At 40.2% G+C, this 15,000-nt stretch overlaps 1 protein-coding gene and 4 non-coding genes across 5 annotated transcripts in view; 2 read left to right on the top strand and 3 right to left on the bottom strand.

The window, feature by feature from the left end:
* Positions 1-5, top strand: part of Trnal-cag (transfer RNA leucine (anticodon CAG)) — an 84-nt gene extending 79 nt beyond the window's left edge. The window contains exon 1 of the tRNA in view: positions 1-5. This exon is cut by the window's left edge and continues 79 nt beyond it. This is a non-coding gene — a tRNA (tRNA-Leu).
* A 398-nt stretch (positions 6-403) lies between these two features.
* Trnac-gca (transfer RNA cysteine (anticodon GCA)) lies at positions 404-475 on the bottom strand. The gene has a single exon. It is a non-coding gene; the product is annotated as a tRNA-Cys (tRNA).
* Positions 476-840: 365 nt separating this feature from the next.
* Positions 841-924, top strand: Trnal-cag (transfer RNA leucine (anticodon CAG)). Its single transcript has one exon. It is a non-coding gene; the product is annotated as a tRNA-Leu (tRNA).
* Positions 925-1,322: 398 nt separating this feature from the next.
* On the bottom strand, positions 1,323-1,394 carry Trnac-gca (transfer RNA cysteine (anticodon GCA)). Its single transcript has one exon. It is a non-coding gene; the product is annotated as a tRNA-Cys (tRNA).
* Positions 1,395-4,060: 2,666 nt separating this feature from the next.
* LOC137286603 (synaptotagmin-9-like) overlaps positions 4,061-15,000 on the bottom strand; it is a 67,210-nt gene continuing 56,270 nt past the window's right edge. Inside the window, exons 3-5 of the mRNA XM_067818551.1 lie at positions 10,997-11,117; positions 9,201-9,372; positions 4,061-7,893 (exon numbers count right to left, since the gene is read on the bottom strand). Of these exons, the coding sequence (XP_067674652.1) occupies positions 7,665-7,893; positions 9,201-9,372; positions 10,997-11,117 (522 nt within the window). The 3' untranslated portion in view covers positions 4,061-7,664. The remainder of the gene's footprint in view (positions 7,894-9,200; positions 9,373-10,996; positions 11,118-15,000) is intronic.

The raw sequence follows: 15,000 nt of genomic DNA, 5'->3' as shown, positions 1-15,000 counted from the left end.
TGACAACTCTTTTTGTCCTCTTCAACTGTCACCTGTTTGGTATTGTTTTGTCAATCAAGGAAAGTCATTAGCATTCCGTGTCGTCAGAATTAGCTTGGGTATGAACTGAAATTTCTAGTTTGTATTTATTGATGCATGGCACAAAGTTGGAATCGTTTCTATTTAGTTGCACACTTACTTTTAGTGAGAAGACGCTCCTCTGTCCAAAATGGGATTACCTGAGTCTTCTAGTTTGTATTTATGGATGCATGGCACAAATTTGGAATCGTTTCGGTTTAGTTGCACACTTCTTCTAGTAAGAAGACACTCCTCTGTCCAAAATGGGATTGCCTGAGTCTGGTATGATTCGTGTGACTTCCTTGTTCCTTCACTGATGACTGATTCAGCGAAAAAAAACATATAGAGGGGGCACCCGGGATCGAACCGGGGACCTCTCGATCTGCAGTCGAATGCTCTACCACTGAGCTATACCCCCGTCACATGTGCTGTCACGATGAATGCAGGTAATAACAATCAAGTCAGTAAATGCTCGTGCACAAGACACAACAGTCTGACCGCATCTGACACCCAGCAAAGCATGCTGGGGCTCACGCCATATCCCCACCTTTCTTCCTGCCACATCGTAAGTCCAGTACATTCACTTGACGGCGACTTAAATACATTAAACGTTTCACAATACATTCCTTGAAGTCTACATATGCACTTTTTCCGCCCTTGGTAGGGTCTAAACTGGATTTAGGACCATATTTTCAATGTGGGTGGAATGCATTTTCCGTGTCCAAACCAATACATAGGACTCTCGCTGATATACTTTATACAGGTGTGTACAGGCTACCAGCAGTCAGGATGGCCGAGCGGTCTAAGGCGCTGCGTTCAGGTCGCAGTCGGGTTCTCCCGGCGTGGGTTCGAATCCCACTTCTCACAACTCTTTTTGTCCTCTTCAACTGTCACCTGTTTGGTATTGTTTTGTCAATCAAGGAAAGTCATCAGCATCCCGTGTCGTCAGAATTAGCTTGGGTATGAACTGAAATTTCTATTTCTTATTTATGGATGCATGGCACAAAGTTGGAATCGTTTCTATTTAGTTGCACACTTACTTTTAGTGAGAAGACGCTCCTCTGTCCAAAATGGGATTACCTGAGTCTTCTAGTTTGTATTTATGGATGCATGGCACAAAGTTGGAATCGTTTCGGTTTAGTTGCACACTTCTTCTAGTAAGAAGACACTCCTCTGTCCAAAATGGGATTGCCTGAGTCTGGTATGATTCGTGTGACTTCCTTGTTCCTTCACTGATGACTGATTCAGCGAAAAAAAACATGTAGAGGTGGCACCCGGGATCGAACCGGGGACCTCTCGATCTGCAGTCGAATGCTCTACCACTGAGCTATACCCCCGTCACATGTGCTGTCACGATAAATGCAGGTAATAACAATCAAGTCAGTAAATGCTCGTGCACAAGACACAACAGTCTGACCGCATCTGACACCCAGCAAAGCATGCTGGGGCTCACGCCATATCCCCACCTTTCTTCCTGCCACATCGTAAGTCCAGTACATTCACTTGACGGCGACTTAAATACATTAAACGTTTCACAATACATTCCTTGAAGTCTACATATGCACTTTTTCCGCCCTTGGTAGGGTCTAAACTGGATTTAGGACCATATTTTCAATGTGGGTGGAATGCATTTTCCGTGTCCAACCCAATACATAGGACTCTCGCTGATATACTTTATACAGGTGTGTACAGGCTACACAGGAGAAAACCAGTGTTTACTATAATTTCTTGTTAGATGATGCAGAGGAGACTTTTCTACAGATCAACTACGATTTTGACTGCGCAGTACCCTTTATGTTTAAGGTTATTGTTTCACAGTGAAAAAAAAGTAAATTGCCTATATATTGACTTCCCCTGCATCGTACCAAACATGAAATTCCCTTGCAATCAACAAAGCGTTAATTTCATTGTTATACAGCAAAGGTAATGAGAAAGGTGAAAAGTGCCAAGAAATACTTAAGTTTAAATTTATGTATGAAAAGTCTGAAACGAAGAGACTGTATATCTAGTAAATGCTCGATGTCAGTGGATAATTCTTCCAACGTGTTCTAATCTACTATTTCTTTTCTGGTTTAATATTTGTCATTTGGACAGAGGTATCCATGAACAACGTGTGTCATGTGCGCCTAAAATTTACACTGAACTTCTGACACGTTCTATTTTTCCTGGCACTTTCTGTATTTTTTTTATCACTGTAATCTGTAGACAAAAATCAAAACCGTGTTCTAATTCTAAATTTACAAATTTACGGGAAGGTATTTCATTTAGTGCATCAAGACAAGTGTAAGGGTGAGCTCGTTTTAAAGTCACTTTGACCAGAGCGTCTACCATGGTGATCAGGGAGGAAAGCCCGAACGAGCAATGATGAGATACATTGTAGTTTAGCACTTCAGTGGAACCAAGGATTATGTGTGATTCGAATTCTGGCACGACTATTAGGATCTGTGGGACGTTGGTTCGTATCATAAATTTGAATCTATAAAGTAAGCCATGCTGTAGATACATGTGGGTCTCTTAAAGTTTTTGTTGATAGTTGTCTGACAGTTAAATCCATAATCTGACACCCTAACTAACTTTTCACACTATTCAGATGTTGTTCTGAATCTATCTCTCCTTAGAGAGGGAGATTGGCAAGTGATCTAAGGCAGATTTCTGTGTGAAGGTAAATGCTGATAAGGGGCATTTATAATGCGCCAGTATCCACACGTTTTTGCATGCTCATGGCGCCACAATAACATCAGAGGTATATACAACGAACTATGCATCGTTCCGTAGTTCCAGAGACATGAAACTGCATGTTGGAAACATTGCATGCCGAATGAAGCTCAGAGCATCTTGTGGACTGTTAACAGGAGCTGATTCTGGGATCAATGAGTTCTGGTTTGGATGTGTTCAATGGGTGAACAGACAAAAGCCCCGCAGGACTGAAGCCCCATAGACAAAAGCCTCCCGGACTAAAGACCCTATGGGCAAAAGTTCCATAACAAAAAGGACAAATGAGACAAAAGCCCCTGATTAAGTTTTCTCAATTTGGTCTGAGTAGGAAGTTGGCCTTGAGGAGGTGGGTAATCAAGAAATTGAGATTGAAAAAGGATTGATTAAGACACTTATTCATTCAGTAGAGGTGAAACGGTATATCGCGGTATTAGTAGCCATCGGTTCGGTATGCCGTAATGCAATACAAAAACCGGTATTTTCGGTTTTCGTACTGTACTTTTTGTAACCTTTTTAAACCTTTCCTGAAATGTCAGAAAATGGAACCTTTTTCTAAAATTCCATGCGTTTATTTTCTGCAACAGGATCATGTCTCATATACAGAAAATAACACTTTGTACCGCAATATGTACCTTACCGTTTCACCCTGAGTATTCAGAGATGAGATACTTGAAATGTGCTGGATGGTGGACAGTGCAAAGATGAACCATCAACCATGTGGTTCACCACAACCATCACTACATAGTTAGTGTATAGTTCACAATCCTGTGCACTCAAAGGAACCCACGAATACGTTGGTAAATGACAATGGTTGCCACACGAATCCGTACAAACAGCTAGTTATTGGTATAGCGGCGTACAATAAGACAAAGCACTGTGTCTATATGTTCCAGTTCTCGCAGCTGTGATTGGACACCTTAACTTAGTGGGCTTAGTGGCCGCATGAGCTGTATAATCCCCAGGGAGTTGAGACTGGAAATGCCATGCGCTGTTGAGATTGACATCCAATCATCGAGGGAAGAAACAAAGCGCTTTGGGCATACATATAGAATGGGATGGACTACAACGCTATATAAATACCCATATTATAATGATTCATTAGCCATGAGTTTTTGTTTTTGGTTTCAACATTTAAGTTCATGGTTTCGTTAATGCAGTAAGCGTCTAAGATCCGTAACACACCGGGTGTGTCTCTCTACATGAAGGTGCTTTGTCTTGATGCAACTGGGATACTGTCATCAAACTCTATATGTACATGAATATTTGAAATAAACGTACAGACACATCATTTTGGCAAAACTATTTAATCACAGAGAAAGAGTATCAAGCACCGTCTGATCACTTTCTTGTTTAAGCTTGAAGTCACAAACATGGTTGAAATCAACAAGCAACAGACAACCACTTGACAACTTATAACAGGTGTGTACAATGATTTGTAGGGGTTTCGTGGAATTCATGAATACATACATCAACAAATTATATTATTCATTTGAAACAAAATATGAATAGGTAAGTCAACACACACGTTCAACGTTCAATGTTTGTGGAATAGTTGTTTACCTTCAGGCTAAATGCCATTTGTAAATGATAATACGCATACGTTTGATATTTTACGAGCGCTTCTAGTGTCTCTGACGACGAACCCAACAGCTGATTGAAGTGAATGAGTATGGTTTTACGCCTCCTTTAGCAATATTCCAGCAATATCACATCGGGGGACGCCAGAAATGGGCTTCACACATTGTACCCATGTGGAGAATCGACCCCTGGACGAGCGAAAGCTTTCACCGCAATGCTACTTCATGGCCAGGCACAGCTGGTGATTCATCAGGACTCAGCGAGTATAACACTCGACATGCATTATTGTCCTGCGTGATATTTTCATGATTGTCTCCACTGTGATAGTTATCTCTGAACACTGAGGCTTGAAGAGCTTCTGTGCAAAACAGATCAATAGCGTAATCGATTTTATCAACTGTCTCAACGCCATTGTGTTATGTAGAATCTGTAGCCGCAGCTGAAAATGAGTATCAGATATGGTCGACAAAGACGTAAGAACTCAATATGCTGATTTCTCACATGCCAGTGTCAATTACACATTGATGACATTCCATTCTTATGGCATTTCAAAATAACGCTGCTCACATATCACACGTATTCATGGGTATAAGATCATCTTGACTTCACATGAACCGAAACGAAATCTTGCAAGAGGCATGAGGAAGCACAGTTACCCAGAGATACGTGCAACTGCCTTAAGTTGATAATGCCGGTGCAACTTCATATACTCGTGATCGCCATTACAAATACCCAAATGAACCATGGACTGGAGGAGTTGTTAAATCTTCAGGTTTTGGGCGCAAGTCAAAAGCCCTAAAGATGGTTTTGGCACATTTCTTCCCAAGTTAACACATCTGCCTTATGACCGGTTATATTTGATATGCAGTGTTCATATAATGCTTATATTATTTGGGCCTTTCAGTGAGAACATAAAATTTAATTTGAAAGTTTACCCCTTTTCAGACATGGTCATGGTATCACCGGACATTCGAAATATTTTAAAACATCCTCTTTTAGTTTAAGGAGCATGATCTTTTATCATCCAAAAACTGTGTTACAGGAGATATCGCTTGTGTGAGATCAGACGATATCTCCTGGGAGATTGATATTAGAAGACACTTGGGTGAGATTCTCCACATATTATTTGTATTTTTATAAAAGGAAGGTGGGCGTGTAGCTCCACTGGCGTCAACATGTAAACATAAGCCAATGTACTTGCAATAAGTATATTTAGAACTAAGATTAGAATACTTTACATACGTACGTATGTATCTAGTTCTCTTAAGTGAAACTTAATGCAACTAAAGTGACAATGGAAAAGGTCGATATCATTCTTTGACATTTATCCAAAATTCCTCGATACAGCGATGTCATATAATGTTTCAAATGGCTTTGTCCGAGTCCAGTAGTCACGTATGGCTCGTTTGTATAACAGATGCTTTGTCATCACGAATAAAGGAATGAACGATAAGATTATTATAACCCCTCATGATATAATATCCAGTGCTTGCCCACGAACATACAGACCTACAGAACATGACAACTGCAACGGAAATGGATTCCATACATTACGTCAAAGGGTTTATGAAAAGTACCAAAGTCTTGTCCCTAAAGAGTCACACATACCTTGGTGAGCAAGCATTGAGAATGTAAATGGTAATGTGAAATTACACTTGTGCCACAAACGAACAAACACAGCGAAAGGTCACGTGTATAGAAACGGTAATAGTATGTAAAAGTGTAAAATACGTATTCAAAATATAAAACTAACACGGAATGTGTTCACCATAATGACAACCAACTCTGCTGAAAGTCACATGTTTAAAAATATATATTACTTTGAATTTAATTCCATACATTTCAGAAATCCAGAAAACAACTGATAGTTCATATATGTATATATATAATCTAACATCAACAACAATCAACAATAAAGCTATTGTTCTTAAACAAACAAGCAAATTATCAGTGTTGCCTTAGTAAGGCCTTTGGGTGATGATTCCAATTGTACACAAGCTAGTTCACAGCCCTTTGCAATTTTGCGAATTGTACAAGTATAATTTAGAAACGCAGCATTGTTACGTTTTCATATGATCTTAAAATTCTTTGATTCGCGTAAAGATGCACAGAATTGTGAATGGACGTACCTGAATGACTGTTTTAACGCTGTGGTATAATATTTATGGATAACTGGCCTTACTGGTATTCCTAATCAAGGTCTGGTATTCCATTTACCTTTCCTAGTACATGGATATACCCTTTTAAAATGTCCCTTTTGAGGATGCTCAGAAATTCTCTTGCACATTTTAGTCATGACACAAGAAGTAACATGAGACTGTTACACATAAAAACATATCCTTAAAGAATTGTCAGTTATTTGTTGTGGAGAAAGGATTTGTATCAGCTTACATTCAAAGGGCACGTTGTTTATTTTAAGCACATGGTTACTATTCATGTGCTCAAAGGTTGAAAAAACCCATACAACAACAAGCTATTAATGTGGAAGGTTGCTGAGAAAAATCATAAAAATGTTCAAATCATTCGAAATGTTGAAATACTAAATTATACCGCACTTATTTTAAGATGTGTCTATGGCACAGTTGTTGTTAAGAATTGTGCATATTTTCTCTTGAATACCAGTAATAAATTAAATGAGGAACATCTTGAAACGATATCCATATACTCAATTAAAATGTCTATTTTATCGGTTATTACACTCAACAGATGATCGCTTTAACAGCATAGGGTATATCGTTTTAGAATACAATAAGGTGGTTCTGAGTGCCTGTTTGGTTGTTTCTATCTTCAACAATTATTTATCAGGGAAATTATTCAAATATTATCAACTGAAAGCACGATATTATATAACAGCTGTTGTTAATGAATGAACACATACTACATAGTGTATACAAAACAAACAAACAATTATTTATCAGGGAAATTATTCAAATATTACCAACTGAAAGCACGATATTATATAACAGCTGTTGTTAATGAATGAACACATACTACATAGTGAATACAAAACAAACAAACAAATATACCTATATAAAGTAAATATTAATGCAAGTTGGATTTCTACATCATCTTGAAAACCCATTCATGATTCTAAGGCTCTTTTGGCATGCTGATGCTCATACAGAAACTGGCACGTTTGAAAATCCCAACCTTTCTGAACCGCAACGTCGTGACATTTACCAGACAAACGTGTGACTTCCTTTACCTTCTTGGTACTCATAGGCTGGTACCTGCAATCTGCAACCTTGTGATTGGTTGTCGATGCGAACATGCCGCAAAGTGAAGTGAAACAACGTCTCTGATTGGCTGACTGCTCACATCACGCTGCTTCCGTCATTAGAGTCCTCCGTTGATTGACGTTGACGTAGACAGCACTTGCCGTTGGGTGTCATATTGGAAGGAGCCGGGAGATGTTCCTGTAGGGGATACCACTGGGCCACGGGTTTGCGGGGGTTCTCCAACATCTCATACCAGTGGTCCCTCCCTAGGCCGTTGTACTTGGGCCCAAGAGCAACACTCCCCATCAGTTCGTCACTTCCGATTCTGTTGAACATTGATAGACACATTTAAGCATTAGGGACCCTTCATAAGCTATGGCTTGGGAATGGAGGGTGGTGGTGGGATGGGGAGATTGATAATGATGATGATGATTTTAGGGGTTCATCCATTTTCTCCTGGGAGTGTGAGGAATGTGTGTGTGTGTGTGTGTGTGTGTGTGTGTGTGTGTGTGTGTGTGTGTGTGTTGAGGGGGAGGTGGGTCAGTTTGGGAGGTGTCAGCATTTTTGTACACATGCTCTGGTGGTTGGGTCATTGTGTACATGACATGCAGGGGGTCACTTACTTCGTATATTAAATAATGGGGGCTCAGTCACATTATGCATGGGGCCGTTAAATTATGTTAAATGTGCACTCAGCAAAATTACATCTATATGGTGGGGATCTGTACATATTCGATTCTGGACCAGACAATCCATTGATCACCAGCGTGAGCATGGATCCACGCAAATGAGATATGATGATATGTGTCAACCAAGTTAGCGAGTGTGACAACCCAGTCCCGTCAGTCACCCCTTACAACAAGCATGGGTTGCTGACATCAGTTCGAACCCGGATCGTCATGGATCTTAAGCATTTGCACGAAAAGACTATGAGTACCAAGATTATATAATTACTAGAATATAATGCAATATTTAACTTTTCAGTTATGCGAAGGTATTTTGTTGATTGCATGGTGAGTATGAACCGTCTTACCCCGAATATTGCATTTGTTTATCGGCGATTGTTTAAGCCTTTGAGATTATGCTCGATGTCGTCAAGAAAGGGTATGATAGTATCCAGTTGCTTGAACCACTTTTCAACATATGAACAAATATTGAACAAATGAACACATTTTGATTGATTCAGCTGAGATCACCGTTGTCGAAATGTTTTAAGCATCACAATTCCCATCCCAAACCATAACCAAATGATAATTGTTATTTATGTATGGTATTGTCAATTGTATGAAAAGGGTTAAGCATTTTTATGTATGTATAAAACAACACCAGGTATTCTGGCTCTAAAGAATAGTGTCTCGAATTTCCAATTATCCATTATGAAAATATTTAGCTATCACTTCAAAATAAATAAAAGTACAAACGATGCTCAATCGATTTCTTGCATCATGGGGATAATGATCACATGCAACATTTGTTTGTGTGAATGAATAATTGCTTTCCGCTCAACCTGGTTTGCTCTTCACCGTCGTCAAGGTTTCTAGGATCATTAAATATTTATTTTGTTGAGAAACGTCCCCACGGTCATATTGAATACGTTATGCGGTTTTAAACACGCATCTCTCTTTGTCCCACCTGTCGTAGTCCACGACCTTAACAATTAGATACACGTCCTCGACACTCTCCTGGGGGACGTCAAAGACAAGAGCCTCGTTAAATACTGGGTGAAGAGTATTCTTCTGAACGGAGGTTTTCTTCTTCTTGATTCTTTTGCCTTGACACATCAGGGACACCTTAACGTAAGGATCTGAAATGATAACCGCATTGTTCAGTGCCAGAGGAGGAGAAGAGGCTCAACGTTTTAACGTCAGAAGATGGATGACACAGTTGTCTAGTCCAGTGCTTTCAGGCCATCAGGGATCCCCCGGTTTTGTGATCATGAATTTAAATCCAAGATTCTTCTAGATTTTATACGCTTTTTGTCACCACATTGACACCATAGATGCAATTAAACATCCTTGTCTACTTCACGTAGACACGTTATGGCATTGCTGTTCAAAGCTGCATGACACCCACAAGACACTATTTATATTGCAATATTCACAATATGACGGTGCAGATTCAACACTAGTTTGTCTCACAGTCCCTGAACCACTTTATGTTCCCTAGTCCTATCTGCAGTGCCAAAGCCCTAAATGAAACGTGTTTAGATTTTTTCACGTTATGAATCTCTGGTCTCCCTGAGGAGCCTTTTAACTTTAAATGTTTTTTATTACTATCAAAATTTTATATATTCAGAGACTATGCATTAGTCTAGCTCAACACGGGATTGATCAACAGAGAGAAGTGATCGCACAAATATGCGGTTGAAACACAATAATGCAGAATTGCCAGAAGGTATAATTAAAGAATAGAGTGAAGTCGCTTACTTCAAGAAGTGACACGAATTCTGTACTATTCCAACCAGTGATGTATGCTATGGACTAGAACGTTTCCAAGTTCACACACCACTGATTATTCTCACAAAATACATATGTGTTCCTAATGTTGCGTGTTGTGTTTCAGAACACTCCTTTGCCGTCAAATAGCAAAAAGCAAATCTAAATGTGATTTACCAAAGACAACATTCCCACCGTGTTCGTGAGAAACACACATAATATAATGAGATTAAAGGCAGAGCCGTCCCAAAGGACCTCTTATCATAAAATGTTTGCTTTCGACGAGCATTTGAAGTACACATCTTTCAGCTGAACATGCACTATGGATTTTCAACGACAGCTCCCTCTGTTTACACTCGTACAAAATTCCAACGGCACTGTTCCTCAAGGTATCAATTTGTATTTATTGGTGGCCTTTATATTTAAAAATGCGTCTTACATGTATACAATTTTGTACTTTACATTATATGTATTTACTGGCAAACAAGGATAAGTTGAGCACCGACCTGACAGTTGACGTACAACAGACGTATTAGCATGTATGAGTGCCGCACACTGCTGCTTGGCACTGTGAGCGAAGGGGCCCCAGGTTGTCCGCGATCTAGTGAAGTGCGATGGGCGAAACGCGTGGCCTATCTCAGAAAACTCCTACGCAAGGAATCAATTTTATCGTCATGCACTGTACGCGCACTAGTCTACATCTGCTCTACCGTTCACAAACACAATGGGTTTGCTCATTGCGGTGCACCGCCTACTTCTCGTAAACGCTTCTCTGCGCCAGTTCAGCTTATCCTTGTTTGCCAGCAAGAGGCAATTTAAAGTTGCTGCATTAAAACACAAATAGATACAAATTGACTTTTTGTGGAGAAAAAAAATAATGCAATATACAAATTGCGAATGTTCTTCATGCTCTTAATTTCATTACAACAGTGTTATTGTTACCAGAACAAATCAAACATTGGTGTAGTCTGATACCCTGTCGCGGAGACGTACCCGAGGAGCCAGTGATGTCCATTGCCTTCAGGTTTCTTGCCTTGACAACCGTGAGAGTCAGTCTTCCAGCAGTCGGTAAATAGCACAGGGACAGCATCACCTCGCCAATATCAGCCTTTTCCTGAAGCAGGAGTGTTTGTTAATAGTATGAGGTTACATATCCTTAAAAAAAGTTCCTAAACATATTTTGTTAAATAAACCATGTGTTTTCTCTTGAAATATTCTGACGCTCTTTTAAACCATCATTGCATGTGTGTAGATACACTGAAAGACCATTACGTTATATAATCGAGTAATTACTATTGCAAGCATATCACAGATGTTGTTCCTAGGTGGGTCTTTATGTCGATGTGGGGTGGTGGGGTAGCCTAGTGGTTAAAGCGTTCCCTCGTCACGCCGAAGACCCGCGTTCGATTCCCCACATGGATACAATGTGTGAAGCCCATCTTCTGGTGCCCCCCGCCGTGATATTGCTGGAATATTGCTAAAAGCGGCGTAAAACTAAACTCACTCACTCACTCACTTTATGTCGATGCATGTTATTAACGTTCCGAGATGTGTATGCTTACATCTGTATACAACACCTTGTCCAAACGTGTACATGTCATATAGAAAAATGCAATGTCAATGTCACACTGACATTGTTACTTTTAGAATAATGACTTCGTACCATTCGATCATGATATCATATGATTTATTGCCTCAGTGCGGAACATTAACGGTTTGAGAGTGACAGACACTGCACGAATGTGTGTTTTATGACCTGGCATGGAGAGAAATGCAGAGACAGGATTGTAAGGAAACGACCTGCTATTATTTGCAACGTAAGCAAAACCATAATCATACCACAACGGTGCCCTGCGGCACAACTGATGTTTTTCCTGTGTGGGTGTATCGATAAGCACATGGTGTCCTCTTTAGGAGAATCATTGATGTTTTGCGGCAGTTAAATATACACTTCCCATTCCTATACTCGACATCACAGAGAAATCTCTTTTTACAAAAAGTAATAATAGAATAATTGTTACCTAATAGGCCTGTATGTTCCTATTGTATTAAACATATTGTGGTTCGCGGAAGGGAGTAGCCTAATGGAACGAGCATTCGCTCGTCAGGCCTATGACCCGGATTCGACTCCCATGGGTAAACAGTGAGTGAAGTCCATTTGTGGTGTCCCCAGAAAATGGTGATATTGCTGGAATATTACTAAAAGTGATGTGAAGATATACTCAATCACTTATTCACTGAAATCATATTACGGCTTCTTTGTCAGCGTTATTGCATAATGGTAATGTCGCCTACTCGTGTAACATTATATCATGCGTGAGTAGATCCAGTTCTAGTCTTTACATGACTATCTGTCATCTACTATGCAACCTTGACGATCATTGTTTCATTCCGCTTTCAGCTGCAAGGAAAACCAAAAACGAGCTTCGCACTTCGTAACCGTGTCTCGAACAAGGGAATTCGTCGTAACGAGCGAACAATTTAACCACCGTGCTATTCCACCGCGTAAATGATACCCGTGAGTGCAGTTATGAGAATAATGGAAAGCCAAATGACAAAAGACTGCTTACAGCACAATAACGCCTCTAGAACTACTCCACCTACTTTTGTTAAGTCCTGTTCATTACAGTATTACCAAAGCTGAAATGCAACTGGAACCTTGTTTCTCAATGCTTAGCACAGGTTATGAAGATGGACACGTCAAAGCAATTACTGCTAATACGTCTCAGATTAATTCCACACTTGACATTTTCATCGACGGCTAGCAATTCTCAGACAAACGGAATTGTTCTATTTTATGTAGACTTAATTCAGTTTGGAATTCATCTGGAGTTTGGCTGCAGGTCTCTGTCTCATACTCAATGCAATTACCTCCCACTGGCCACTTTGTTGGGTCTATACCTATAACGGAGAGATCGTTCTGTCGTCTTTATTGCAGATAGCTGTCACCAAGGGATCATCTTAAACAGACTTTGAGATGACGCTCAACGAAAGAATGGCTTCCTACTTCCTTGACATTCACAAATACATGGGCAGTGAGGCTGAGACTAGTAAGCAACAACAGACATCTGGTCGCTGTCGGCATAAAAATCTGAACTACCTCATACCTATGAATAATGCAGGCACTCCCTATCCACATACGCCAATTAGAATATGGATGTGAAGTATTATTATTTCAAAAACTACTGACGAGACAATGCATTAAGATCGGCCAGGTCATGTCAACATCCAACAGAATTCTGTCTTAAATATTTAATGTTGAAATATCTTTATTGGATTTCGCGGTTATGGGATATTTATATCTCCCTTGCGTTCTTTATGGTGCAATTGACGCAACATGTGCATTTTTTACTCCGAGAAAACCCATTTCATATTTTTTGCACCGTATAGAAATTAACTTGGCTCATTTCAGTCCAAGACCACCTGAGCCAACTCGTCGAGGAGTCCGTATTGAGGCTATTGTCTTGCAAGCGCCTATCATATGACGAAAACACAACCTGTCACAAAGGCCTCACTCATAACTATTAGGGCGATGGGGCAGTCTTGTGGGTCAAGCGTTCGCGCGACACGCCGAAGACCGAGTTCAATTCCCCTTGTAGGTACCATGGGTGAAGCCCAATTCTAGTGTCCCTGCTGGATTATTGCTTAAAGCGGGATAACACTCACTCACTCTTATAACTGTCTTCAAATCAAAGTCTGTACTTAAATTACGTCTACCTGTCATAAATACGGGAGTCATGGTATATGGTGTTCTCTGCCTATTGTCTCACAGTCTGCCTGTTGCCAGCGCCTTGGTCTAGCGTTCTCTATCTGTCGTCAGTAAATGCAATCATTATGATATTTCACGTCAACGAGTTTACGATGAACTTGTACAATATCTGTGCTTTACTGTTGACATAACACAGTTAGCGGAAGTGGCCAAGTGGATGTGAATGAGACAGGACGCCAATACCTCCTTTCATATATATATCGCACTTTGTTCTCAATCTATGACGAAAACAAGGCGATGTCATAGGAAAATATGTAACATCCAAATATCGGACAAAAGTAAAGAATTTCTCGAGAAAATCACATGACCGACCATTTTATGTCAACAGAAATTAGATCATAGGTAAAGTTCGAGTTAAAACCTACTTTGACAGAACCGAATTTTTCTTACAGTGGTCTAGACCTAGTGTCGTTGGTTTCTACATTGGAACATGACAATGTTGTTTTTCTAATGATTTTAGGCGGATCTTTTCACGGATCAATAATTAACTAACACCAGTGAATTCACTCCTGTACAATAAACATTGCAGAAGAGTTTCCTGAAGGTTCACAAACAACCCATCAACGCACATCAATAAATCACTATCGTGATTGTGTATACATAACTACCGACAATGCTCAAAGACACCAATTACCGAGCAGGTATTCCACATACAGGTGTTTCATGGATTTTACATGAAGGTAATTCAGCGTAACAACATTTATAGCTAACGGCATAAGATGCCGATGGCCCTTCATTGTGGACAGGGCGGCTCTCAACCATTGGAAACATTGGGCACGTTACAGCAGGCCATAGGATGAAAGACAAATGGTACAGCACACAGTATCAGTACAACACAGCACACCCGTATCAGTACGATATCAGCACACCCGTTTTCAGTGCTCAACTCTGACGGATCTGTAAGGAACATATGCTATAAATATATGAGTATGGTTTTACGCCGCTTTTAGCAATATTCCAGCAACCTCACCAGACACCGGGGGACACCAGAAATGGACTTCACACATTCTGCTTATGTGGAAATCGAACCGGGGCTTCGGCTGACGAGCGAACGCTTTGTCTACAAGGCAACCCCCGCCTCTTGCTGCAAACAGATACGTAAAAACAATACCAAATAGATTGTTCAACGTCTTGTTCTCTGTAATATGCTGACGGAGACGAGGAAGGATACACCATGTTTGAGCTGAATGACAAATGGTTACTGTTATGTCAACGGTGATTAACAGCA

The sequence above is a fragment of the Haliotis asinina genome, chromosome 6 (assembly GCF_037392515.1).
Source record: "Haliotis asinina isolate JCU_RB_2024 chromosome 6, JCU_Hal_asi_v2, whole genome shotgun sequence".
Taxonomy (NCBI): domain Eukaryota; kingdom Metazoa; phylum Mollusca; class Gastropoda; order Lepetellida; family Haliotidae; genus Haliotis; species Haliotis asinina.
Note: the sequence above shows the minus strand (reverse complement) of the source record. Positions and strands in the feature narration are given on the sequence as shown.